General features: G+C 51.4%; 1 protein-coding gene across 4 annotated transcripts in view; it reads right to left on the bottom strand.

Annotated features, from left to right (window-relative positions):
• Positions 1-26,915, bottom strand: part of Sh3pxd2a (SH3 and PX domains 2A) — a 219,364-nt gene that overhangs the window by 106,858 nt on the left and 85,591 nt on the right. For all 4 annotated transcript variants that reach the window (XM_078015409.1, XM_078015529.1, XM_078015474.1 and 1 more), the window contains exons 4-5: positions 12,601-12,677; positions 2,766-2,857 (exon numbers count right to left, since the gene is read on the bottom strand). In XM_078015409.1, coding sequence (XP_077871535.1) covers positions 2,766-2,857; positions 12,601-12,677 — 169 coding nt within the window. The remainder of the gene's footprint in view (positions 1-2,765; positions 2,858-12,600; positions 12,678-26,915) is intronic.

Below are 26,915 nucleotides of genomic sequence, written 5' to 3'. Positions count from 1 at the left end.
CCAGGTCTTGCTGCCCACACTTCGCAACTGCGTAACCTGGGGTTGGCCACAGGTGTGCTCAGAGGGCAGGTGCAGGCAGACTGGACTCTGAATGACAGAGGGATTTGGAGCAGGAGAGGGACACGATCTGAGCACAGGCAGCCAGGCAGAAGCAGGGGGGATCAGGCAGGGAAGATGGCGAGACTCGGGTCCAGCACGGATGTGTTCTGAAGAGAGTGCCCCCAGGGTTGGCTGACACATTGGGTGGCGGATGTGATGCACAGAAACCAGTCTACAAGAATGCTGGGGCTTGAGGTCTGAGCCAGGGGTCCCGACCAGGCTCAGCACTGCTCTGCACACTGCAGTGATATGTGGCAGCCACTGTTCACAGTGAGAGGAGGGGACATGGGACTCCACAGCAACCTTCCTGGGGCCGCCACATGAAGAGGCAGGACCACCATGGCTCTGTGCCAAGCCCATCAGAGGCGTCTGTGTAGAGCATCCTTTCTGCGCTGAGCCAATGATCTTGAAGATCAACCGCTGGCTGCCACCCAGGGGCCTGGCTCTCCAAACAGAAGCCAGAAAAGGGATCAAAGCCCAGGGGCTGCTGCTCACCTCCCCCACCAAGCCTGTGCTGTTGCAGACTTTGTCTTCCCTGTAAGATGGAAAAGGAAGAAGACATCCCCCGCCTCAGCCCCATGAAATCCCGAGGCTCCCTGAGAGTAGCACACTTGAAAGAGACCGAGGTTATCTGCAAAATTCCAATTAAATCCGCAGGCTTTGATAATTTGATAAGCCACTCTGCAGCCGCCCTGGAGTCAAAATATGCTGTTACCAGATCCGTGTTTACATTTCAGGATAGAGCGGGGGGCTGCACAGTGGCCCGGGAAGGTGCAAGCGTCTCTGGGAGGGAGGCAGGCGGGCACTTGGCTGATATATGGTCAGCCTGTCTACCCAGGGTCGTGGACAGGCCGGGCTCCTGCACAGCAAGCACTCTTAGGGAGCACAGGTCTCTCTGAGCAGGTCCCAGAGGCAGAACGCAGACAGGACTGGGCCAGGGGAGGAGCAGCCTTTCCAATTGTCTGCCTTCAGCTCACCCCACTTCTCGAGCTTCAGGTCTGGGGGGGATTCCTGTTCTTTGGCCCATCTCTTGCCAGACAGATGAGGGACTGGCCCCGATGGCAGATACCACCTCAAGAAAGAGGCGGCTAACCCCTATTGCCAGGATGCCCTGGAGGCTACAGATTTCCAACTTATCCCTGCAAAGCCAAGCTATGCTCTGTGGGGTGCAGCGTGCACCGAGCCACAGTCCATTCTGTCCCCCAGGCTTCTTAGACAACAGTATTGAGCATCTACCTGTGTCAGTAGCACTGGCTGCATTATCTCAGTGAACCCTGTTACCCAGCCAAAGCGTCATCTCACATTAGGGATGGGAGGACAGGTGCAGAGAGACTGCACAAATGGTCAAAGGTCTCAGAGCCTTAAGTGGCAGGACCTGAACCCAGAGCCTGGCCCAAAAAAGCCATGCCCCACTCTCCTGGTAACACACAACTCAGGGGCTGTGGTGTGGTTTCCACCTTTCCTTGAGGGCCTTCTATAGATGAGCAAAAGGCCATCCTTCGGCCATATCAGGTCCACAGTGAGATAGGGCCCATTTATTTAGCTGACTGGCAAACACGAGGGGCAGATGCAGGGGTCTGAGGCCAGGTGGGCTGCTTTTGTGGCCCTTTCAGCCATCAACACTCCCTTCCCACCCTCTGCCTCTTTCTCATCTACCCTTTACTTTAAGATTTCAGAGGAACAGGTAAGGAGTGAGGTGATCAATGAGTATCTCCTTAGTCTTGTCCCCGACCCTCTCTCCTACCCAATACCCTTCCCTGGCTACTTTCTTTGCCTTCTTTGGCCCACCAATTTCTGAGTGGAAAGGATTTCTCTCTCTATTGAGAGCCTATGGTGGGGACTGTGGAGGAGGAAGCTGCCCTGAGGAGGGAGGTGGCCATCAGGTTGGACTTTAGTCAGATACGTGGGAACCCAGCATGATGAGGTGCGCCATCTTGACGGCCAGGCCCAGGGTATCATGACTCCAGTGTATTCCGCCATTTCTCTCCAAATGAGGAGACATCTGGTTCCCAGGCCACTGGGCACTTCCAAGTCTCATGCCTGTTACGTACCCAAAAAACGTGTGACTTTAGTAAAACCAGCTGACCTCACTGGGCCACAGTATTCAACTGTGTCAACAGGGCTACTAATGTCAATCATAAAATGCTACAGCTAAAAGCAATCTTGGAAATTCTTCATTATTTTTTTATGAACCGTACACAATCTGTGGCAGCACCCAGACTGCTGAGCTCTTCAGCAGGTGGCTTTTCCTCCTGGGCAGAATGTGTGGCCTGTGCCTGCATGTCAGCTGGGAAAATTGTAACCTTAACAGTTACGAGCAATGACTGCTAACCCTGACCGGCACCTGAGCAGCAGGATCGTCACGTTTTCTGCTATTTTGTCTGCTCCTTATAACAAGTCTGTGAGCTACAAAAGAGTTTTAGGAAACACCTACTCCACAAATGTAGACACACCCTCACTTTCCAGCACAAGGGCAAAGAGAAATTAGGAACAATCTTTGGCAAAAAGGAGTCTGAGCAATAAACAGTCCCTTATTCCTTTGACATGTCATTCCTTAGCCGGGTTGACATTGCTAGCTCCCCCTCAATTGTGTTCCCACACCCTCAGCCTCCCTGGCTTTGGCTCAAACTCCCAAGCACATAGGAAAGGCCTGAGCTTCCACTCACTCTTTTGGGGGGTTGACATCCTCAGGTCGGGCCTCGAAGAAACGAAAGACTTCATCACACTGTGAAATGTGGGGAGGGAGCCGGACCAGTGCCTGTGGAAAGATAGAAAGTAATGGCATCATGAGCTTGGGACAGGAAAACCAGAATGCCAACGTGAGCCAACAGTGATGGGAAGGCTCAAGTACTGTGCCTTGGAAGGCACAGTCACCCGGCCAGTCACCAGCCTCCCAGTCAATCAATGACTTAACTAGATGACTACTGAAGCTATTATTTATCCATCCATCCATCCATCCATCCATCCATCTCAACTAAAAATCCAACAAACCAGCCAACTAATTAATCAACTAAACAAACACTCCAATACTCCATGAACCAACTGGACAATAAAAAAGATAATCAGTTAACCAATCAACTATCCAGCCAATAATTCAATCAACCATCCAACCAGCTGAGCAATTAAGCAGCCAACCAAGCAAAACACATTGACGCTGAACCCTAGGTCTCAGGGCCCTCAGGGACTGGTCCTTCTGCATGAACCCTGGAGGAATTTTCTCCTGCTCATAGGATAAGCCTGAGCCCTGAACCCAACAATGTGAGGCCTCGTCTTACCAGGCTGACTTCCCATTAGCCCCTCTCCAGCTGCACTAGATAGCCACGTTCTCTGAATACTGTTGGTGCAATTAATTATTTATTGACTGCTACTGAAGACAACAGGGAGCTATGATGGAGTTTGACAGGACCTAAGATGATGGGGGCCTTTCAGGAAGGACTCTGTAGCTGAATTCTAAAGCCTGGGAAAAATTGAACTGCTCAAGGTGGGCAGAGTTCAAGTGTGGGGGCTCCAGGAGCTGGAGGAAGGTTGATGTGGCCTGGGCACACAGAGCGAAGGAGAGAGGGTGTGGGGCGCCTGACCTAGCAGGGCTCCCTGGCCACACTGAGCATGCCTGGGGAACAGCGCCCCGCAATGGGGTGAAAGGCTTCCAGCACAGTGGGCCTGGCCTTGGCTGGAGGGATTTGGAGAAGTAGAGAGGAGAGGAGTGGGCACCCCATGGGGAGTGACAGTGAAGGCAAGGGTGTGGCCAGTGTGGGTCAGTCATCCCGGAGGACCAGAGGACCGGGAGGACAAGCCTGCTGCTGGTGTGAGGGGCGGGGCTGGTGGTCTCAGGTGGTACTGTCCTCCCGCAGGTGCTCCACACCTGCAGCAGCCCTGCCAACCCAAAAGCAGGGTGTCGGGGGAGGCCAGGCGTAGCCTTGTTTCCTGGGCCCCTTCCTCCATTCAGTGTGGGGAGAAATACTGGGGCAAGGAAGGGTCGGTCCCTTGGGCCAAAGGGACAGAAGAGATCACTGCCAAAGCAGCCCTGAGGGGTGTGTTCAAGGGAACCCAGGGCTGGAGACAGTAAAAGAAAGAGAAAAACCTGGAACTGGAATCCAGGAACATAGGAGTGTGATAAGGAGTCTCCAGGTCCATATGGAAGGACCCCATCACAGGCCTCTGCCTCCCGGGACCCCACACCTCCCTGGAGGGCCTTCAGATGTAATGCCCTTCTCTGGTGGCTCCTGTGCTAAGCACGGTGGGCCTCTCTGTGTGGCCACCTCATGATGCTCCCTGGGAGCAAGATTCCCATCCCTGTGTTATAGACAAGGAAACAGAGGCTCCGAGGGCCACGAGGCCTGTCCGCAGGCTCTCAGGGAGAGTGGAAAGACCACACAGGTTAAACTCCACGCAGCGGGGATTTTAGTCTGTTCTGTTGATTTTCACCAGGTCCTAGCAGGGTGTCTGCGGCTGAGCAAGCACTCAGTGGACATTGTCTAATGAATGAGTGAATGAACGATGGATAAATGACCAGGGCTTTGGTGTGGGAAGCCAGATGCCCAATAGCAGTGGGACATGATGAGGAGGCAAAAATAAATACATAAATAAAACACGTGTGGCCTTGGGTGGCACGGGCAGAACCCAGGGGAGGGGAAGCCATGGCTTGACTCTTGGCAGAGCTGCTCTTCTCCAGTCTGTCACCTAAAGCCACCCAGTCTATCAGGAGGCCCTTCTCAGGGCCAAACTCCCAGCCAGGCAAGACGGGGCAAGACGGGGCAAGGCCACTCTGCAACTCCCCAGACTTTCCTTCTAGAGCCCTGGCTTTCCAAGGGTCCCCAGATCCCATCATGCCAAGGAACTCCCATGTGCCACGTTCCACTCATCCGACCGCGGTGAGGGCTTTCGGTATGTGTGGGACACGGGGCGAGTCCTGCTCTCCAGATAGCATGGCTAAAGATGTGTCACCACATCTTGTCCTGGAGATGGATGTGGATTTGGAGATGTCAGGATGGGAACACTGAAGCTGTCGGGAGTGTGAAGTTATAAATGAGTTAAGTGTCAGAGTCAAGTCCCTTGCTCGGAATGTAGGATGCGTGGACCTTGTCCCCAAAGGGGGCATTTAATGCCCAGGCTATTTCCTATTTTCTCCACCAGGAAGGGTAGAAAGAAAAGGAACAGAAAACTTGAGGGAGACAGACAGACAGACATAGAGAGGGAGGGACAAAGAGAACGTGTCAGAGAAGGAAGTCAGGCACATGAGGAGTAAGGGCTCCCGACAGAGGGCAGGAGGCCCCAGGGGGGACCTAAGGGCTGGGACTGGGGAGCAGTGGGGAACCCATTGCCGGCAAACTGGGCTGTGTACAGGGCAGGACCACAGCTCCCAAAGGCAGAGGGAGAGACGCAGGGCAGGAGAGGGCAGGCTTTGGCTGGCCCAGGGTGCCAGCCAGCCCAGTGCTGCCACCCAGCCTCACAGCCCCGCGTGGTCATGAACAGAGGAGCTCTTCATGCCTGCAGAGAGCAGCGTTCGGGGGCAGAGGACGAGCGTGTGGGCTGTGAGGGCCTCAGACAAAGGAGCCTTTGGGTAGACCGACCGTGGCATCTTTCTTTAAGAGGGAGCCCTGCATGGAGCACTTAAGGGCCTGTCCTGATCTCAGGCTGACAAGAGGCCCTTGGGCCACAGCAGCTTCCTTCAGAGCTGCCGTCAAAACCAGTTCTGGCCAAGACCATTTGGCAGGAGAGACTGGTGCTGAGCAGTCTATCAGGGGCTGTGCCAGCAACCACAGCCAAGGCCGGGAAACCTCAAACTCAGACATCCTGAGAAAAGCACGGTGACGGGGCTGGATACATGGGTATTTTCGGGAGTACCACCCCTGGTGTAGGGGTAAGGTTCTGCCCGAGACATTCATGAGGTATACTGTGTGTGGGTTTTGCTGGCAGACCAGGTTTTGGGGCCTGGCTCTACCATCCATGGGCTGTGTGGTGCCAGATGTATTACTTGCCTTCTCTGAGCTCAGCATAATGGATTCAACAAGGAACCTAGCTGTTAAGAGGTTAAGTGAGATGAGGAATAGGAAGAGCTCGGCACAATGCCTGGCACTAAGTAAACACTCAGTAAATGTTAGTTGTTATGACATTATTGTCACCACCATTCGTTGGGTGAAAAGAGTGTTGTGCATGGGAATGGGAGTCAGAGACCTAATTCTTGTTCCAATTCTGCAGCTATGGATCTGCTATGAGGCCCTGGGCAGCTCGCCTCACCTCTCGGGTTGTCATTTCTTGCAGGTTAAATTCGGTAGCTCTGGAATTCCAAAGTACATGTCATGGAACAATTTACTTGATGGGTATAATGAGTTCCATGGGCATATGTGAAATGTGGGGGCCTTGAAGGTCGACCCCGCCCCTGTACCCACTGCCATCCTGGCCTTGGAGATCACCATGTTCAGAAACAAAGCAAAGTGTCTGGGAAGTCCTGCAGGAACCTCTTTAGGCCAGTGTCTAGTAACAATGAGGACGTCCTGGGGACTGACTAATTCAATCATTGTGTCAATGCTAAGAGTTTTTTTTTCCCTTTCCTTTCTTTCTTTCTTTCTTTTTTTTTTTTTTAATAGTCTGGGGATAATTTCAAATCTATAGAAGAAACTCAGGCCCAAAGAGTTTAGTTCCCCAAGGCTATACTCTAAGTAAGTATCAAAATTTTGCTTCAGGTGTCTGAATCCAGGCCCCCTGCTCTACTCATACGCTGCTCACACCTGCTCTCTTTCCCTCTCTCTCCTCCTCTCATTCTCTCTCCTTCTGGTACAGGAAATTGAACCCAGAGGGGTTTAACCCCTGAGCCACATCCCCAGACCTTTTGATTTTGAGACAGGATCTCTCTAAGTGCTTAGGGCCTCACTGAGTTGCTGAGGCTGGCTTTGAACTCACAATGCTCCTACGTCAGCCTCCCAAGCCTCCGGGATTCCAGGCATGCACCACAGTGCCCAGCCGACACACGCTCTCTACTGCCTCAACATTACTCACAGGGATTTGACTGTGGAGCTGGAACTGCTCCTGGTGACACCTCATGGAACACAGCTGGGGCCAACCCAGATCAGACATATCCTGAAGGTCCTCCTAGCGATAACAGGCTGTGGCACTAAGGCTATGCACAGACCCATTATCAGTGATCTGTCAATCAATCTGATTGAACCTTTCTAACAGGGCTCTGACTCAGGTGAGGTCAGAGGGTCCCGAAGGCCCTGGGTTGCAGAAGGGCCAGAATGAACCTGACCTCACACCCTCAGCTCCTGGGTAGGGAGCAGGGCCCTGTGGGGCTTGAAAGCACGTGCGTCCCTGCAGGATGCTGGCTAAGCTAACCCCAGTCCTTTCCAGTCCTGCCATTCTGAGATCTGGGCCGAGGAGGTGGCTAATACCAGGTCAGGAGAAACGGGGAAGGGATGTGGGTGGTGGGTGCCTAGTTTGGGCAGACTGATAAAGAGGCACACGAGAGCCATCCAGGTTTGCTGTCAGCTACTTCTGCTGCCAGAGCCCCCCTTTCCAGTCCTGAACTGCCCTAAAGTCTCCCGTTCCTGCCCCTCAAAACCATTTTCTTAGTAGCAGGTGTCATCAGGCCCATCATGGTGCAGGTTTGGAGGGTGGGGAGCAGGGGCTGCGTGATGTGTCTCTGAGACCTCTGCGCAGATACATGAAGCAAAAGTCTAATCTTTGGAAATGTAAGCGGCATGGGAAGGGGCCTAGCTCATGGCTCAGTCCTTGGCTCCCTTGAAGCTCAGCTCTCTAGGTAATGTCTGTCCCAGGGCAAAAGACAAAGTTCTGCATTTGGCAAAACAACCATGGGTGTCCTGCTCTTTACACAAGATCAGGCATTACCCTCTTTCTAGAAGTGCCAGTTGCCAATCAACAGAAATCTTACAGGTAAAAGGCAGACTGCACTCCAGGCCTTGGGGCTGCCTCTGACCTGCCCAGGCTGTTCTTCCCAGATCACTACCTGGAAAGCTGGGGTCTCATGGAACTTCTGTAAGCCACAGTATTTCAAATGCAAGAGTCTCTTTCGAGGACCTAGCAGCCCCTCCTTTTCAAATGTCAATCATATCTATTTCTTGGTGGCAGTTTAAGCTGTTTCTCAAGGGATCCCAGGACACTGGGGCCTGGAAGAGGTGTCATCCTCTGAGGAATTTTCTCTCCTGGGACCTTTTCATCTTGTCAGCAGATGCTGTCACTGGGAGCCACACTTCCTGCTTGCTAGTGAAGACAGGAGGATAACAGATGTGCCCCCCACCCCAGGAGCTTCTTATCTGGAAAGAGGTCAAGGGGAAGTTACTGTCCTGCAGAGGACAGATGTGCAGAGCAGAGACATGCAGAGTGCTCAGCTTCTCTGGGGGACACGAGGCATCTCTGAGGGGCCACTATGGAAGCTGCATGTGTCCCTAGGAAGCAAATTAGCTCAGGCCAAGGGGCAGAGCCCTGGCTAGCTGGAAACAGCCTGCTCAGGTCTGGCTGACTGGACTGCAACGTGTGGGGGAGAGGCAGGGGTTGGGGCTGGAGCAGTTCTTGGAGGCTGCTCCCAGAGGGCCTGGCTGAGACACTTAGCCATTCTCGGTGGCAGTGGGACTCCTCCAAGGGCCTCTAAGGAGAACAGGAACTGGATTAGCTTTCTCCTAGGCTAAAAACACCTTTCCTGGGTCTGTCGGGGAGATGGAGAAAATCTACTGATCCAGGTCCCCCAAGGACAAGACCACTCAGGAGGTATGAATGGTCACTTCACGGAAGATGTGTCATCCTCAGGAATTTTCTCTCTTTATCAGTCTGCCCAACTTAGAAATCCTCAGCCTACCATGCCTCAGTCTCTCCCACCAGCAGCACTCCTGGCCCAGGTCCTCCCTCAGAACAAAGACCACAAGATCAAGATTACTCTCCCCAAGGGAACAGCCAATGATGGGCCAGGAATTATCCTTGGGATTAGGATTCACCGGTATATAACAATCTCAGTTTCCAATCTGGGAAGTGGGGATAAAGTGAGTCTGGGAGATGCAGGGGAGGGTCAGGGGATCTGTGGCCTTCAGTGCTGACCTCTTGGTGGGTTCGTACTTCCTGTCCCCCATTCCTTCATCCCTGAAATCCAAGTGTGTTGTGGACAGAAGAATCAGAGAAATAAGCCCAGCTACTGGGGCAGCAAAAAAGTCATAGTCACACACACTCGAAAATGCAGAATTGCATAAATGGTACCAATATGTCAAAGGTGAGTTGACCATTCTCGAACATTCTCCCTCACACACATACTTTCCACTGGGATAATCATTGTATTCCATGGAAAAACACTACAAACATGTATGTCCCCGGAAGGAACAGTGTAAATGGAGTCACAGTCAAAATTGGTAGTCTGAGCTTCTATATAGCTCATGCTTGTTTAGTTAAATGAAAGTCTTCACCTTGTTGCTATCCCCAGAACCATTAAATAGTAACCGCACAACCATGTTGCCCATTAAATTAATTTACAGAGTTAAAGAAATGCCTTTGGAACCCCTCTTGTTAGACATCTGGCCCTTAAGTGCCACATAAAACAATCGTCAGGCTGGAGCTTGGTAAATTTTCCATGATGCTCATCCAATCTGCTCCATATACGTTCAAAATCAACACTGAGATTTGGGTTTATGAAACCACCCTTAGAGGAGGGACTAGCTGGCTGACGAGGGCAGAGATCCCAAAGTCTGGGGAGTTTCTCTGTGTAGTCAGACTTTTCACATCTGCATGCTCCTTATGTAGAGCAGGGCTCATAATTTTGGGTGCATCTGAATTCCCACCAAATCCCAGACTCTGAGCCCATGCTGTCTCACAGGCCCAAGGAAGAAGATGCTTGCTAGCCACGCAGAGCTGGATACGCAGGGAGCTGGAAATAAGGACTCTAGAGACTCCAGGAAGCGTGCATCTAAGGACAAAGGAAGGGCTGGCATAGAATACGCTGCACGTGGCATTGGCCATGAAGTTGGCTGTGGTGGGCAGTAAAACTCAGTGGTCATAGATTGGACCATCTGGGGGCAGAGCTGTGAAATATGCAACACTGGGTGGCAGTGGCCATGGACGGCTGCTGGCTTCCCCCCACTGACTGTTCCTGGGTCAGGGGTTTCTCAGACAATCAGACCACAGATCCCAGCTTCTCAGTTCAGCAGAATTAAAGGTCAGTCTGCCTTGTCCCCTCTCCACTGCATTCTAGAGTGAATTCCTGCCTGTGAGAGGCCGTCTGCCTGGCAAACCCCTGACACTGTTCATGGTCTGGCTCAGAGCAGTTCTCAACTGTGCTAGTCGGGTGGGCAGGACCCCCTCTTGCAGACCCACTCGGTTGACTCCCCCAGCCACCAGCAGCAGACACCCTCTGAATCAGGAGTCCCATTCAAAGCCTGATCCTAAGAGATAAGATGCTATCAGTTTCCTCCTCTGGCTGATCCAGGAGACACATTTCCACAGAGCCCAACTACAGAGGCCTCTGGTTCCCCAGCTCAGAGAGGCTGAGACTGATTTGAGCCATAAATCCCAGCTGGAAAAGGCTTCCTCCCGCCCTTTGCCCCCTCCTCCATTAGCTCTGCCCATCTATTTAACTTCCCGGGAAAGGAATAAAGAGAAATGAAAGCTCAGGCTGAGGCATCAATTAACCAGAAACAGTGCATGCTCTTAAAAAAAAAAATGAATATTGATCTGAAGAAGAGGGAATCTAGCTCAGGGGAGTTCACCCTCTGGGCATCCTTTTAGGACAAGGCAGAACATGTGACCCAGGTTTAATCTGCCCAAAATTCAAATTCTGGTTTAATGAAATTGTTTGGGAGCACTTGTCTTCCTAGAGGCTTGGGAACGACAGTTAATAAGTTTAGCAACTTGGTTCTTATTTAAACATTTATTGCCAGGCATAATGATTCAGAATTATAAAATGTCAGAGTAGAAGGGAACCTTACAGGTAACAGTTCTGTGTAAGGACGGGGCATTTCAGGAGTCGAAACGGTGTGCTGTGCCTCCTCCCCCTCAACCCTGTGAGACAGGATCTCTATCTTCATTTTTCAGATGAGGAAATTGGGGCTAAAAGAGATAAAGCAACTGTACCAGGACACACAGCTCCTGAGTGGGGCCCTGGGATCCAACTGCAGCTCTTCTCATGTTAATGACCACATTTGGAACAAAACATGATGCCACACTTGCTTCCCTAATATTTTTAAGTCAAATTCCACAAGACAAAATTGTTTCTGTTAAAGCCAGTGGTATACAGAAGTAACATTATTTAATGCTAGCTTTTTATTGGTTTGTTTTTATTTGCTTTTGTTTTCTTTATTATTATTATTTTTCACTGCTGGAGCTCAAACCCAGGGTCTTACATATGCTGGTCAAGTGTTCTACCACTGAACTAAACCCCAGCCCTTTATTTACTTTTTTTTTTTTTCTTTTTGCAGTGCTAGGGATTGAACCCAGGGGTACTGAGCTATGTCCTCAGCCCTTTTTATTTGAGTCAGGTTCTCACTAAATTGCTCAGGCTGGCCTTGAACTTGTGATCTTCCTGCCTTAGCCTTCCAAATTGCAAGGATTATAGGTGTGTTCCACCATGCCCAGCCCTTTATATGCTTTTAATAAAGTTTTTTTTTAATTTGCAAACAAAATGCCTTGTAACAACAAAATCATCTACTAAAAGCTTCCTCTGAGCTAAATAGTAGGCCTGATGATGGCCAGCTCATTCCATCTTCATGGTCACCCTCTCTGCAAGAGGGACAATCCTCCTTCCTACTGACATGGAAACTGAGGCTCAAGAAGTTAAGTAAATTGCCCAAGTTCATAAAGCTAGCCAGACATTTGAACCCAGGCAGTTTGGCCATCCAGAGGTCATGTGCCAAGGACATGAAGTAGCCTCCCATCCTCACTGCAGGGGTCCTAGGCTCTAATCAAAGCAGAAGGACAAATGGGCTCTGGCTCATGACATTGCTGTCACTCTCCTGTCTACTCTTTGGTATTGGTTGCTCTAGTTATGCACAAGTGTATGTATGCAAGCTGGCTGCTGCCAGCTGTGCACGTGTGTGAGACAGAGAGAGAGAGAGAGAGAGAGAGAGAGAGAGAGAGAGAGAGAGAGAGAGACCAGAGAGAGCGCGAGCATTTGCATCTATAAAGATGTGTATATGAACACTGGCATCTATAAAGCTTATGTGAATAAACAAATGTGTATTCCAGATGCCACCAAACTCAGAGCTGACTCCAACAACATCCCAAAAAGAATTCAAAGAAACAATTGTCCATGTCCAGCAAAATGCCACACACAAATCTCTTCAGCAGGAGGCCTCTCATGTAGGTCCCAAGCCAGTGGAAGTGATTTAAAACAGCACTTTGTAAACACGGCTGTGTTCTGAAAGGATAGTGACCCCTCCTGGTGGGCCACCCACTTCCATCCTACTGGCCAAGCAAAGCCAGGCCTCAGAAGTGTTTGTACAGAGAGCCTCCTTCACAGACAGACAGCCCCTCAGGCAGAGGGTCCACCCCCACTCCCAGACACACCCTTACCCGGCAGTATTCGTCGATGGGCTTCAGCCTCTTCACAGCTACATCCCGGATGTGGCTTCTCCGGAAGAGGATCTTGCCTGGAAGAGAGACGCTCGTGAGCCAGACATTCTGGCTAAAGCCATCATAGGATATTTTCATTTCCCTCCCCCTTGTCGAGGAAACAAGAGGAGTGGTCACCTCTCCTGGAGGGCAGGAGGCGATCAAGGCTGAGAGCCCAGGGCCTCTCCCTGGAGGCTGCCATCTTGGGCTTCAACGAACAACTTGGTCAAGTCACCTTGACTGGGTCTAATGGCAGGATCAATGCCTGACATGGGTGTGGCTTCTAAATGACCTCACAAATAAATATAAAGTATGGCCCAGCCCACACGCTATGTTTTGTTTTCAGACCCATCCCTCCTTGAGAAATCGACATACATTTCTGCCAACTGGGCAGGAATTTCTATTCTTAGTGTAGGTGGGTGGCTATTTCCAGGGCGGGCACAAGCCAACGCCAAGGATCATGGCTGCCCCAGTGTGACTGTTGCCTGGGCTTTCTGTACACACAGCCTCCAGCCATTCGGGCTGCTGCCAGCTGTGTTGGTACATCTTTCTACAGGTATGGACAAGGCTTACAGGAAGTGCCACTCGTCAGACCTTTCCAGCAGGTCCTTCTGCCCTGGCCACATTCAATCATGATAAATACATTGGTGCACAATCCTTTTCTAGACTGTTGTTAAATTCAGAACCTTAACTCTGACAGTCAAGGTCTTATACAACTGACACTTCTGTGCCCAGTGGCCCAATGGGCTAGGGCCAACGTCCCTTTTCAGAAAAGCTTCCTTGATGGTCGAGCTTTCTCTTTCCAGAACATCCACAATACGCCCATTCCTGGGGCACTGGCCGTACTGTACTGTATTTTATAGCACTGGTGAACCATGGGAGGTCCAGCAAGCCCAGTACGTGGTGGAAGTGCTGACCTGGAGCTACAACATGCGTGTGTTGTCCCAATCTGGGCAAGGCCGCTTCCATTCTTAGCCCTTGGGATGCCAATGGAGCTAACCACATGCCAGTGGCAATCGGTGCATGTGACTCAGCTTAGTCAACCAGTGATTGGCTCAGGAATGGGCACCCCTGATATGGGCCAATGAGGGTAAGCCCTGAGACTTCCTTCTTCCACAGCTGCTAAGCCCCTGAATGAAAGGCTAGTGCCTCTAGTGGCCGAGTTTATTATTACCTGAGAAGTGAACAAAATGAGAGAAAGGAATTGTGCCTATCACAGGTAGGTGCTCAATAATTGCTTCTTGAATGATTGAAAAATCAAAGGCGAGAAATGAGCAGGGCCAGATTCCTTTGATATCATTTCAGCAGCTGGATATAGCTGTTCCTGGACCTCGGATCATCCTGCTACTTGTCACTTGTGTAAAGCAAAAAACAAAACAAAACAAAACAAACCCCAAATAACCAAACAACTTTTTTATTTAATCTAGTTGGAGATAAAGTTTCATCACTTGCATTTGAAGGGCTCCTAATTAAGATCATTTCCACTGCATGTGAGCAAATATTCCACTGCAAGTTCCACTCACGCTTCTTCTGCCAAGGACCAAGTGAAGTACTAAGAAAGGCAATGACCTTAGTTCAGGCTGTTCGCATGGAAGCAGCCCTAGAAATAAGAATTTGAATCCTAGTGGATTACATGGGAGGCCATCTGCGGAGGCATCCTTAGGGGAGAGGGAGAATAAGGCAGAAGGTAGAGAGATCAAGAGTTATCTCCAAGGGCTGGAGCTGCGTTCTGTTGGGCAACTCCAGGGGACACACCTCAGGGGCATCCCTGCAGAGTCTGGGGAGTCTGTGGAGGCTAGGGAGGCGGGGAGGCTGGGGTAACCAGCCACCAACTTCCTGCTTGTTACTGAGGGCTTCTTTTGAGGACATTAATTCTAGCACCTCTGGCTAAGTGTGCTCCCATGGATGCTGGTACTTCCTATAAGGAGTCTGTGATAGGCAGAAGGGAACAGATAGGACATGGGGACATGAAGCAATTGCTGCAACTATCCCTGATTTCCCTGTCACCACAGTGACATGGCTCCTTGACCACTGAGCTGCACAACCAACCTGCTAATCCTGCTGGGAAGTGGCAGTGGAGCAACAGCCTAGAAGGGCTAGAGTGTGGGCTACCAGCACAGGGCCTCGCCACTAGGAGCGTGCCATGCCACCATGGGCCTGAGGTGTGGTGAGCCAGGCCTGAGGCAAACCAGGGCACACTGACGGGTCACCCTGCAGCAGCCAGACTGGGCCTGGTGCAGAGGCCTACTCCATCCAGTATGCAGCCCAGAACTCCCAAGCATCTACCATCAGACAACCTCAACCTCCCACTTCCAAACAAGCAGTGGAAAACCCAAGTGGGGCAGACCAGAATGGAGACTGCAGTGCTAACCAACAGCTTTGATACTTTCTCAAACCCTGATTAGCATAAATTTGGACTAATAGCATTGACCCAAGTGCTATATAAACCTCTAGACTAGCACACGCAAGTGGCAACCTGCTATCAGATCCCCTCTCACCTTGTGGGAGCTCTGTTTCTATTCACACTTGAATAAATCCTGCTCCTACATGCACTCATCCCGGCCAGACAAGAACCCAGAAAGAAGTTGGTGGTGAGCTGCTGGGGCCTGCTGCATCACTGGAAGGCCTACCCTGCCATAAAGAACTGTAACACATCACTCAATGGTAGTGGAAAATAAATGGGCTAACGGGCCTTCTCAGCTGTAGAGGCCTGTAGCTTATGCAGACCCCACCTGCCTGAAGAAGCAGAGAAACTCTGGTTTCCACAGTACTGGTAACAAGCCTTGAGTAGGTCAGACAGTGGAACCCATAAGCATGTCACAGCATGTGTGACTTGCTTCCTGCTTGAAGCCTTTGGTTTTCCATACAAAGCCTGGCCTCCAGCTCAGGCTCTGTGTGCCCCACATGTTCCACCTGGCAGGGGCCTTGGAATACAGCCGATGCTCAGTAAGTGCACACTGGCTCACTTCCAGCTTGGGCTCTTCCCAAGCTCTCCTTCCTCTGGGCTCTCTAGAGACAGTGCACAGATTATCTGTGTAGATGGCACCATGTCACCAAGACAAAGCACTCTGCCACATGCTCCTTTGGAAAGGAGATAAAAGGTGATGTCTCAAGACACTGGTGATGGCTGCTTTTCATAGGGGAAGATGTCACAGATCTGGTATTCCTTGCCTCTTTGCCTCCTGTTCTTTTTTTGGTTGCCTGTTGCTTTACTGTCCACGTGCCGCAGAGCCTGTGTGTGCAGCTGCGGGGACTCTGTGAACAGAAGCATGTGGCATGAGCGGACCTGCTCTCTGGACTGACAAAATGACAGGCAGCCAGGACTAGCCTTCCACTCGAGTCAGCTGTCCATCAGGAGCTGGACGTGGCCGAGACCCAGTTGACACCAGTCATCAAGGGGTATGAAGGAGCATCTGAGGACTGGAGGAAACCACAGGGGAGGAGGCCTCAGCCTCTGAAAATGGCGCTCCTGCTCTTTCTCATCCCACCCAAAGACAAAAAGGAAAGGAGGGAGATGGGGAGACACACTGGGTCCCCCTCCCAGCCCCCACCCCAAAGCTGGTCACACCCCTAGATGAGCCTGTATCCTGAAGAAGTAGACGCTGCTCTTTATCTAACAGCAGAGACAGATCCAAAAAACAGGGAAGGAACACTCAGGCCTCCAGGAGAGAGGGATGGGCAAGGTGGGCAGGAGGCAGGAGGTCCCTTGACTCCTCACCACGCTGGCCCTAGAGCACGGGACCCCATTTGCCCCCTGCCTCTACTCATGCAAGCAAGGCCACCATGCCACCTGCATGTCCAGTCCCTTCAACAAGCTCATGGTCTGCTGCTTGGGTGTGAAGTCGGAGGAGAATTTTTGCACAAGACAAATCCCCATGTGTGTTTCAGGTCCCCACTGGACTGCCCTCTTTGCGGCCGAAACCCTGACAGGAGCAACAACACTTCCTTCTCTTGGGGCTTTGGCACAGTTGGCCAGTGGGGAACGAGGGAGGGAGGGAGGGAGGGGGAGGGATTCCACGGTCTTGACTTCTCTGCGAGGAATCCAAACCACACTCTGAAAGCCGAACGGGTGACCATATTAAAAGGGAGAGAGAAAAAGGGGGTGGAGGAAAATCCCCATTAAGGAAACCGAGACCACAGGGCAGTAAAGGCCTCTTGTAAATGTAATTCAGCCTCTTTATGGCGGCGCTCTGCTTCTGCCAGAGTCTTCAAAGCCCTGCAGATGCTGCCCCAGAAATCTGATAAGAATCATAAGGCAGATCACACGTGGCCTGAAACAGACCCGGCTCAGCCTTAAATAGACTTAACTCGCTCCTGAAAGTAGAGAAAGAAAGCTGGAGCCTGCAGTCTGCAGGCATGCCTGCCACTCAGGGCCAGGCGTGGATGGAACAGGCGGCCCTGGGCGAGGGGCCTGGGTCCAAGTCCTGACTGTGCCTGTTCCACCGACAAGCTGGCATCCAGGGGTGCAGCCTCCCGTGGCTGTGTGGCTGTCTGGTACTTTTACTAGGTCCATCTTGCACAGGAGGAGATGGCAGCTCAGAGAGGTGGCTGAATTGGGATTTCACCTTGGGGTTTTGAGCTTGGAGAATGAGGGTGAGTGTTGGCAATGAATCCAGAGGGTTCTATGGGCTCTTTCGAGCCATGATGTGAGGACTCTGGGTTTCACCCGTGTGTGAGGGAAGATGAGAGCAGTTAACCCACTGGGCCAACCACAGCCTCCATGTACCAAGTAAAATCTATGGTCCTCCATGAGAATCTGGGGGTCAAGGCCCTGGAAGAGCAGAAGCACAGCACAGGAAGGCCCACTCCAGCCATGAAGAGTTCTGAAGCCACCTCCACGGACTAGGTGCATGTTTTACAAACAAGCTAGCACCCAGGTGTGCAGGGGCCATGGGGCACACTGGCTGCAGGGGTGATGAGAGAACCCCTTGTGGTCTGAAGAGGCTGATCTATTCCCGGCAGCCTCTGCTCGTCAAGATACACAGTGTCAGCCAGGCGTGGTGGTGCACACCTGTAGTCCCAGCTGCTCAGGAACTGAGGCAGGAGGATGGCTGGAGCCCAGACATTCTAGGCTAGGCTGGTCAACAGAGCAAGACCCTATCTCAAGAACTAAAGAAAGAAAGGGAAAAAGGGAAGGAAGGTTGGGAAAGAGGGAGGAAGGAAGGAGATATATCTGTCTATGCGAGCATGTTTAACTCCCTCTTCCCTGCTTTTTAAAAAATTTTATTTTATAATCATCTGGAATCATTATTCAAAGACATCCATCTGTCCATCCATCCACCCAGCACTGTCTTGGTGGGGCCTGCTGTGCTGGGCTTGCTCAAAGCCCTGCAGTGAACGTGACAGACAGACGGACGAGGTCTTGCTCTCAAGAACCTCACATGCTGTTTGGGAAGGAGGGGCAATATATATTTTTCATACCAAGTAAGTAGTTTGGTAAGATGTATAGGTCTCCCCCCAGCCTTTACAGAGGAAATAAAGATAGGTGTCTGAGGGAGAATTCAGATTGGTAGGGAAGTGTCTCAGAGGTTCAATGGAAATTCTTTTGGGTACAAGGGATTGAATACAGGTGTGCTCTACCCTTGGGCTATCTTCCCAGTCCTTTTTATTTTTTATTTTAAGAGAGGGCTTTGCTAAGTTTCCCAGGCTGGCCTTGAACTTGCAATCTGCCTGCCTTGATCTCCTAAGTAGTTGGGATTCCAGGTGAGCACTGCCATACCTGGTCAGTGAAAACTTCAAGGAAGAGACATTTGTGCAAAGCTCTGGGGCAAGAGGACTTGGTCAGAGGAGGACACAACAGCAAAGTCCCTAAGGCAGGAAGAACTGAATATGTTGGAAGAAATAAAAGAATCTAGAGAGTAGCCTGTGAGCCACAAAAAAAGGGAGCGGTTCTATTCCAAGTGCCCTGGGAACCCTTCCCATCCTTGGTTAAGGCTCGGGTTCTACGCTACCTGCCCTGCAAAGCTTCCTTGAATGCCCATTACCTCTGTGCCAACCTCCCAGTCCCTCGCAATCACCCATGTTGTCCTCTCTCCTCTGCTATCCTGGAGAATGTCGGGAATCTCTCTCCAGAGGAATATCCTATTAAGAGGTCCCTCTGGTTTATAGCCGCAGTGTCAGCAGTCCCCAGACCTGGGGAGGGCCAGCTCTCTCAGGTGCCTCTCAATCCTCTCTCCTCAGGGCTGCCCTGAGAGCCTGGAGGGTCAGAATCAGAGGAGACCACAGAAAGGCCCAGAGGCCCACAGCTGCAGAGTCCAGGAACGGCATTCCTGCCCTTCTCATGGTGTCTGAGGACAAAGGAACGGGGAGCATATAGGCCTCCTAGGGCTGTTGTAACAAACTGTCACCAGCTTAGTGCCTTAAAACAATAGAGATTTATTCTCTCTGAGTTCTGGAGGCCTGAGATCTGAAGTCCAGGGTCAACAGGGCCAAGGTCCCTCTGAAGGCTACAGAGGCCTGGCTCTTTGGCTTTTTGGTGGTGCCAACATTCCTTGGCTTGTGGTGCATCACTCCAGTCTGCCTCTACCCACACCTGGCCTTTCCTTTCTCTTGTCTCAAATCTCCATCTGCCTTTCCTCATTTTGACACTGGTCACTATGATCCTAAATCTAGGATGATCTCACCTTGAGACCCTTTTTTTTTTATATATATAAACAGTTTATTTACTCTAAACAGCAACACAGACAAACGCCATATAAACACAAAGGAAGAGGTGCGGGTTGAGACGCTGCTGACTTTGGATAGGAGGCGCATTAGCAACAGCCAGGTTCTGAGAGAAGGGTGTGGGAGGGAGGGACAGGGACTTCCACACAGCCAGCTGGAGGCCGGGACAGCTCTGAACGGTGAAGCATGCCTGCATCTGAGCAAAGGAACTAGCTCCTAGGGGCTTACCCAAGTATAAAAGTTTATAATTTTACAGCAGTTGAAATACTGACATCAATATTAAAATAAAAGCAAGTTTTACATAACAATCAAAAATACAAAAGACTGAAGGAAGAGACCCTGTATGAAAAACTGGGGCAATTCAGCGAATTGAGAACTGTATGCCAGTGGCAGAAATGGAAGATGGCGCCCGCCCAACCCTCCCAGGCGACCGGTAACTGCACGAGCGACTTGAGATTTGCAAAAGGTGTAAACAAGTTCTTGCCAAACCAATCCCTTCCTTTTGCGGTGCCACAGGGTCGCTGTCTATGTCACCTTGAGACCCTTGACTTAATCACATCTGCAAAGACTCTATTACCAAAGAAGGTCCTAGTCACAAGTTCCTGGGGTCAGGACTTGGACATTTCTTTGGGGTCATCATTCGACCCACTGCAGGAGAGAACATAGAGCCATCTGGTTGCCTGCCTGTCTCTACCCCTAGCTGACTGCCATCGCCTGAGGGCAGGTACAATCTTCTCTCCTCCTTGTGCCCCTGGTGATCCCTGGCCTGGTCCTGGTACCATGAACATAGGAGCTGCCTGATGTCTTCAGGAGGACAGAGAAGTTTCTGGGTCAGGGACAGAGTGCACCAGGCTCCCTGGGGCCCAAGAGGGGTGAGGTAAGCTGGGAGGGTCTAGCGCTAAGTGGCTGAGTGAAGCGGACGGGGGTGCCCTCTCTGACTGTGCTGGCCAAGGTGGCACCCAAGAGACAAAAGACACATTTCCCAGACAAAGTATAAGAAAGATGTGATGGTCATAGAGGGACCCTCTCTTTAAGGGAGAACACAGGCAGTTCTTGGGCAGGGGCGGGTAGTTAAGTATCCTGCCCCCCGCATTCTGCAGACTAAAGACGTGACCTGGGTCCCTGTGGGAAGTGGGCCAGGCCAGCCATGAGCTTGTGTCCAGTTGCCCTCAGAGGGTGCCTCTGACAACGCGTTTGCTGACCGACTGCTGGAGTGGCGCTCTGACATAGGGAGGACCCTAGGGCAGAGGAGGGCAAAGAGAATATATTGCAAGAATCTGCTGATGGTTCCTCCTTCACTGTGAAAAACAAAACAAACAAGCCCTCCATTCTGTTTGATTTCAGAGAGGCTGGTATTAGCCCCCAGTCCACAAGGAAACCAAGTTGGTACAATTCGGAATCATCCTAGGACTTTTTTTTTTTTTAATACCTTTTTTTAAGTCGTAGATGGACACAATAACTTAATTTTATTTATTTATTTTTGTGTAGTGCTGAGGATTGAACCCAGTGCCTCACATGTGCTAGGCAAGTGCTCTACCGCTGAGCCACGACCCCCAGCCCCTTATCTTGGCACTTGTGATGGTTTAAAGCAAGCAGCCAAAAGTAGGGTTTGCTGTGGGTCCTAAGAATATCCTACTGTAAAAACCATGCCTACAACCCACAGCCTACCTTTTGGATACCTGAGATTACAGAATTAGAATTTATTTTCTTTGGTTTAAGATTTTGGTTACAATATATAAACCTCTCCGTGGAGAATGGCACAGTGAGCCTCTAGCAACCAGTCACACCTGAGTATGAATAAGCATCAGTTTCTCACTGGACCAACAGGTCTAGTTAGGGGAGAGGACACAGCACAGAGGCCTTGACCGAGGGTAGCAGGAGAAGACTGGAGAAGGCATGGGAAGCAGGAGAAGACTGGAGAAGGTGGAGTCGGCCGTGGCTGGCTTCCTGGTCTTCCTGCAAGGTGCTTCTGCTACTTCCTGGTTGTGTGGCCTCCCCGTGTTCACCTGGGTTAGCCCTGCCTTGCTGCGGTCTGAGTGGCAGGTGGGCAGGCCCAGGCTTATCTTGTTGATGCTGCCACCTCTGACCTTCTGCAGCGGGGACCACAGGCCCTGTGCTCCCTGGAAGGCTGCTGTCAGCCCTGGTGCAGCTGAGCTGGCATACCCCCACCTGAAGCCTCGCACCTGGCTCAGGCTGCACCCCTAATCCTGCTTCTCTCCTGCAGTGCCCAGCCTGGCTTGCCCTTCACTTGGCCTGGGGTGAGGCCTTGAAGCAGTCGCAGGTTCTGGAAGGAGGTGATTCTGTCAGCAGCCCCAGGCCCTGACTCCATGCCGAGTTCTGACCCATGATTCTCTGTCTTCTAGAATCACGTCAAGACCTTGCTTCTGGCTTGAAGTATCAAGCATCCATGGGTTTTGCCTGCCAGCCTCTGCTCCCCTTCTACAGCAGCTACTCACCCATTAACTGTAAGCCCCAGGCTTCTAGGGAGCATCTTTTTTTTTTGTATCTCTTGTCACCAGCTGGGGGATATCCACCCGAGAATAAAGTCAACAGAAAAGAAAGTAAAGCTGACAGCTTGAGAGACATGATATTTGGCCACCTAGATCCAGCCATGCCTGATGACATTACTCCTGATTTTTCATTATGTGAACCAATACATCCCTCCCTTTTTTTTAAAGGCACAATGAGATGGGTCTATTTCTTGTTACCAGGAGAATCCTGATGAGTACTCTGCCTCTTACTATTGTATGACATGGGACAAGTTAAAACCTACTTGAACCTCAGTTTCATCAAGCTGCAAAATGGGGACCATATGCCTGACCATATGCCTAAAGGATTATTGTCAGCAATCAGTGAACCAGTATAGAAACACACTGACCACAGATCCCAGTCCATGATAAACGCCGAACACATGGGATCTTCCAGTCAATGATTCCAGGTCAAAGAGGTAGGGCGTGGGAGGGTGTGGGTACAACCTGGCTCTGCCTGTCTCTTTGCTGGCACATGGAAGCCAAGCACTGTAAGCATGTCCCAGGCACCCAGTCTGTCCACCTGGCTCACTCTCCCAAGGCCAGACCCCTCCCATACACCCCTGCAGCAGCCTGTCCTGAATCTTCTTCCCCTATCAATGCATGACGTCTCCCCCACCAGCTCCCCCTGCTCCTCTGAGGGATGCTTCTCCAGGGCCCAGTTCAAGCAGCAGAGAACATAACAATGACAGCAGTGATTCACTTCACGCCCCACCTTGGGATGGCCCTGGGTGACTCACACAGGTGAGTGTCCCCCCTCCAGCACTCCCGCCGCTCTCCCACACACTCAAGGAAACAGAGATGGCAAAAATCCCCTGGGATTCCCCACGGAGGGAAACCATAACTTCCTCACTAGCAAACACCAGCACGTCCAGGAGGGGAAAAGGAGCCCCCGAATTCTGGCCTGGGGTTCCCATACTCAGTACTCAGAGCCAGGCTATGGGGAACAAATCTTCTTTCCCTCAGCCAGGGCTGAGCGCCTGGGTGCCAGTGTCCCGCCACCCTGGACTGATTCTTCCACCCCATCCCCTGTGCTTGTCTACTCTCCATCCAGTGGGAACGTTCAATAAAACTGAAATCTAGGGCCATGCAGCTGGAGGCAGCAGAGCCAGTATGCAGTGTGGTGCTGATAGGCACAGGCTGGACACCACCTCGTCCCTGGCACTTGTCCATCCTGAGCAGCAATCTTCTCTCATTCCCAAGGGATTTCGGGGCTGGATCATGGCTTAGAACCAGCACGTGGCACACAGTGCCAGGCACACAGGACTGTCGATGCACAGAAATGTGGGGTCAAGTCACTGGATATCAGGTCAGTAGCCCGTGAGTCCTTCGGTGACCTTCTGTCAGTCTTGAATCTTGATCCTGTCTCTGGCCTCACTCCCAATCCACGTTCACCCGGCAGCCAGAATTAGATTCTTCAAATGTAACCCCGGCCTAAAGCTTCCAGCCACTGCGCAGGGCACGGAGAGAAAACCTAGACTCCTTCCCACGGCCTGTGAGGCTGCCCCTCCAAGCTCGTCTCCCCTCACTGCACCCCGGTGTGTCCGTGCCACCACCTCCCCCCTGCCCCACCCCAAGCCTGTGGGCACACCGTTCCTTTCCCAGAACCCTGCTCCACTGCCCTTTGTGCACTCATGCCTTCCAGCCTTCAGATGGCATTATCAATGTCACCTCATCAGGAAGGCCTTGGCAGGCCACTCAGAACACAAGAGGCCTCTCCCCACTTCTCCAGGCCCGGACGGTATCCTTCTCAGAGCAGCCACCATTTGTGATGATCTTACTGACGCACTCTTCATGTGATTCCCTCAGTACCGAGCACAAGCTCATGCAGACAGTGGTGCTCACACCCTTAGAGCCCAGCACAAGGCCCTGTGCACAGCAGGCAACTGACATGTGCTGAACAGGCCAAGGAGTGTGTGTCTGGCCATCTCCCTCTGAGCCAGCTCGTTTATTCATGAGTGTGCACACACACAATCTGAGGGTACCAGCAAATGTGGCTCACCCCCACACCCCCCACACGGGCTGCCCTTTAGAGCTGGGCTGGCGCTGTGGTGAGGGGTGGACTCGCCCTCCAGGACCCAGACAGAGTGGGGCCAGAGAGTGTGGTTAGCTGCGAGGCCGGCACCAGGGCCAAGCTGTCCCTGCTCCATACGGGTGTGGGTGTAGCGGGCGTGCTGGGCAGAGGCTCGGTACCCTCCCTGTGGGAGCCCAGGAATAAAGGGCCCATTCAGCCTGGCAGCCTCAGCTCCTCCCCTGCAGGGGAGCTGCCCTCAGGAAAGAGGACGGTGGGATGCTGGGCAGAGCTCCCTGGCAGCCTCTCCCTGTGGCATGGCCTACAGTGGGGAGGGTGGGGCCGGGCCTGAGCATGGAGATGTGATAGACAGGCCCAGCCTTCTGAATGAGACGCCATGGGGCAGGCAGACTAGACTCCAGGCCCAGAGATGCTTGTTCACTTGGATGCTTGAAAGCACAGGAAAATCCCTAGTGTGCAGAGGCTCACTGGAAAAAGGCCCTATAGCCACAGGCTTGACTGTGCCAGTAGAGGGGTTTGCCTGGCTTGCTTGAGATGGGCGCCTTGAGCCTTGGCCCTGTGGGCAGAATTGAGCTCAGACAGATGACCCTATTCAACAACCTCCCACCAACCATAGAACCACTTTCTGTGGTTCTATCCCCTACCCCTGCAAGGATGTGAGGATAATATTAAGAAAGCAGGAATGTGCACTGAGCACTTGACCTTGCAGTAAGCGCTGTGCATGAACTTCATATTTATTACAGTATTGGATCTTCATAACAGCCTTTGATCTGGCTACGAGGTGTTGTTGTTATTTCCACTTTACAGACGGGTAAACTGAAGGTCAGGAAAGCTGAGTGACCTGCTGAAGGTCACACAGCTGTTAAGTGGTAGAGCTGGGATTTGAAGAGCCATGGTGTCTTTTTTTAACGTAGACTGAAGGTGCCTACATTCTTAATTCTTTTGCTATGTTTCTCTTTTCCTTATCCCAAGGGCTGTGTATCCCCTTGGTCCACCTTCCTCAGGAAGCACATCTCAACCCACCTGGACCCCATGCATAGGGTCAGCAGGCCTCATTTATTCTGTCCCTCTCAAATGCCAGGTATTACACAGAGACTTGGATGTGATGGTGATCAATATTGACACAGTCCCTGCTGTCACAGAGGACACAGAATGTGTGGGCACTGAGCTGCAATGTATGAGTTATCATGGGGACACGTAGGAGGGTGACAGTTCTGAAGAAGTGGCAGGAGACAGCCAAAGAGACACAGGAAGAATATTCCAGGAAGGGGAGGAGCCTTAGCAAAGGTCAGAAACCAGGTGCATGTGAGAAGATGAAGTTTGGTATGGTTGGAGAGAGGGGTGCATGTAAGGGGATGCTGCAGTGTTACAGGGTGTGGGTCATGAGTGGTGCAAGAAGAGACTGAGCAGGTGACAGGATTTGACCACAAAAGCCACATAGAGCAACGTGAAGCCACTAAAACTGCATATTCAGAAATACTCAAGCTCCTGGATCTTCAAGGCCAAGGACCACAATTTCTACCTAAAAGGACACAAACACCCTCAGACCCAACCCATGTCCTTCTTTCTCATGTCTTAAGCTTGGGGGTCAGGAGCTGGGGGAGCAGCTCCTGCCTGGTCACTGGCTGGGGTCACACAACACAACTCAGCCTGTGGTCTCACCAATGTCTATACAGCCCAGGTGGATGGTGGAGGTGAAAACCAGGAGACCCCACAGGCAATCACATCCAGGCCCTTATTCCTGAGGTCAAAGCTGAGCTCAGACAGGCCATGCCTTGCCCCACTGGACATAGCAATTTAGTGGTCAGCTTGAACTCAGAAGGCCATTTGGGCTGGCAGCCCAGTTCTGTGGTGAACACTGCAGCTTCTGCACTTATAGGTCATGCTGCTTAGGGTCTCCAACTTGGCTATCTTTCTTGCCTCCAAATTCTACCCCAATCCAAACCCAATGACAAGAGTTGCCACCTACTGGCATTATTAGATAACTGAGGAACTTATGGAGATTGCATCCAAGATGGCCCCTGGTGAACATTTCCCTCCTAGCCTGAAAAGGCTCACCTGCGTAAACAACGATGGCATGTCTTCTAAAAGACGGCCAGGGAAGATGAACTGTGTTATAAGGACACTCAAGCAGCCCTGAGGAGAGGACTATGTGGCAAGGAACCGAGCCTTCTGCTGACACAGCACCAACCTGCCAGCCACATAAGCGAACCATCCTATAAGAGAGTCACCAACTCCAGTCAAGCAAACGCTTGGACTACACCTCATGAGAGATTCCGTCAAACCCACCAGGTGAAGCAGTGCCTGAGTTCCCGCCTATAGAAACTGTGAGAAATTCAAGAGAGTAATTTTATATGGATAACTAAAATGCAGGGCCTGGCAGTGCTCATGGGAAGGTGAGGGCCCCTGGTTGGCCTTAATCGGAGAGATTTTAGAGAGTTGGCTGCAAATACAGATCCTTGGATTTGCCCAGAATCCCTAAATTAGAATAGAAGGAAACATGGGCAGGGTGAGAGCCTTCATTTTTAACAAAGCCATGACAAATTCTCACATACTTTGAGGCCAAGAATTACTACCCTCATCTAAACCCCACTAGAGATCTAGAGAGGCCCAGAGTGCTCTCTGGGATGACCCTACAGAAACTGAGGCAGCCTGGCCCTGGAATCCACTTCTGACTCCTGGCTCGGTGCTCCATCTACCTTGCTCACTCGTATTGCTTGTTTGAGAGGTAAGGGCTTTCTTGTCTTTGTTTCTCTTATTTATGTTTTAAATATTTGCCTGGGAACAACTTTGTCAGCACTACCCATGTGGCCTCCTACTAAGAAGGATGGGTGCTGCATCTCGCAAAGAGGTGGGTGCTGCTGTGGGGCAAAGCTCCAGAAGGTACTTGTTCTACCTCCCAAGATGTCTCAGTTCCAGCCTTTCTCTCAGACCAAGAAAATGCAGCGTCTGCAAAGCAGAGGTGAGGAATGAGGATAATGAGGGAGTCTATGTCAACGCCTGCCAAACCTTCACCCTGGTAGGTAAGAATAATCCCACTTTCATTTGCATAG

The sequence above is a fragment of the Ictidomys tridecemlineatus genome, chromosome 1 (genome assembly GCF_052094955.1).
Source record: "Ictidomys tridecemlineatus isolate mIctTri1 chromosome 1, mIctTri1.hap1, whole genome shotgun sequence".
NCBI lineage: Eukaryota > Metazoa > Chordata > Mammalia > Rodentia > Sciuridae > Ictidomys > Ictidomys tridecemlineatus.
The sequence above is the reverse complement of the archived record's forward strand: the minus strand, read 5'-3'. Positions and strand labels throughout refer to the sequence as shown.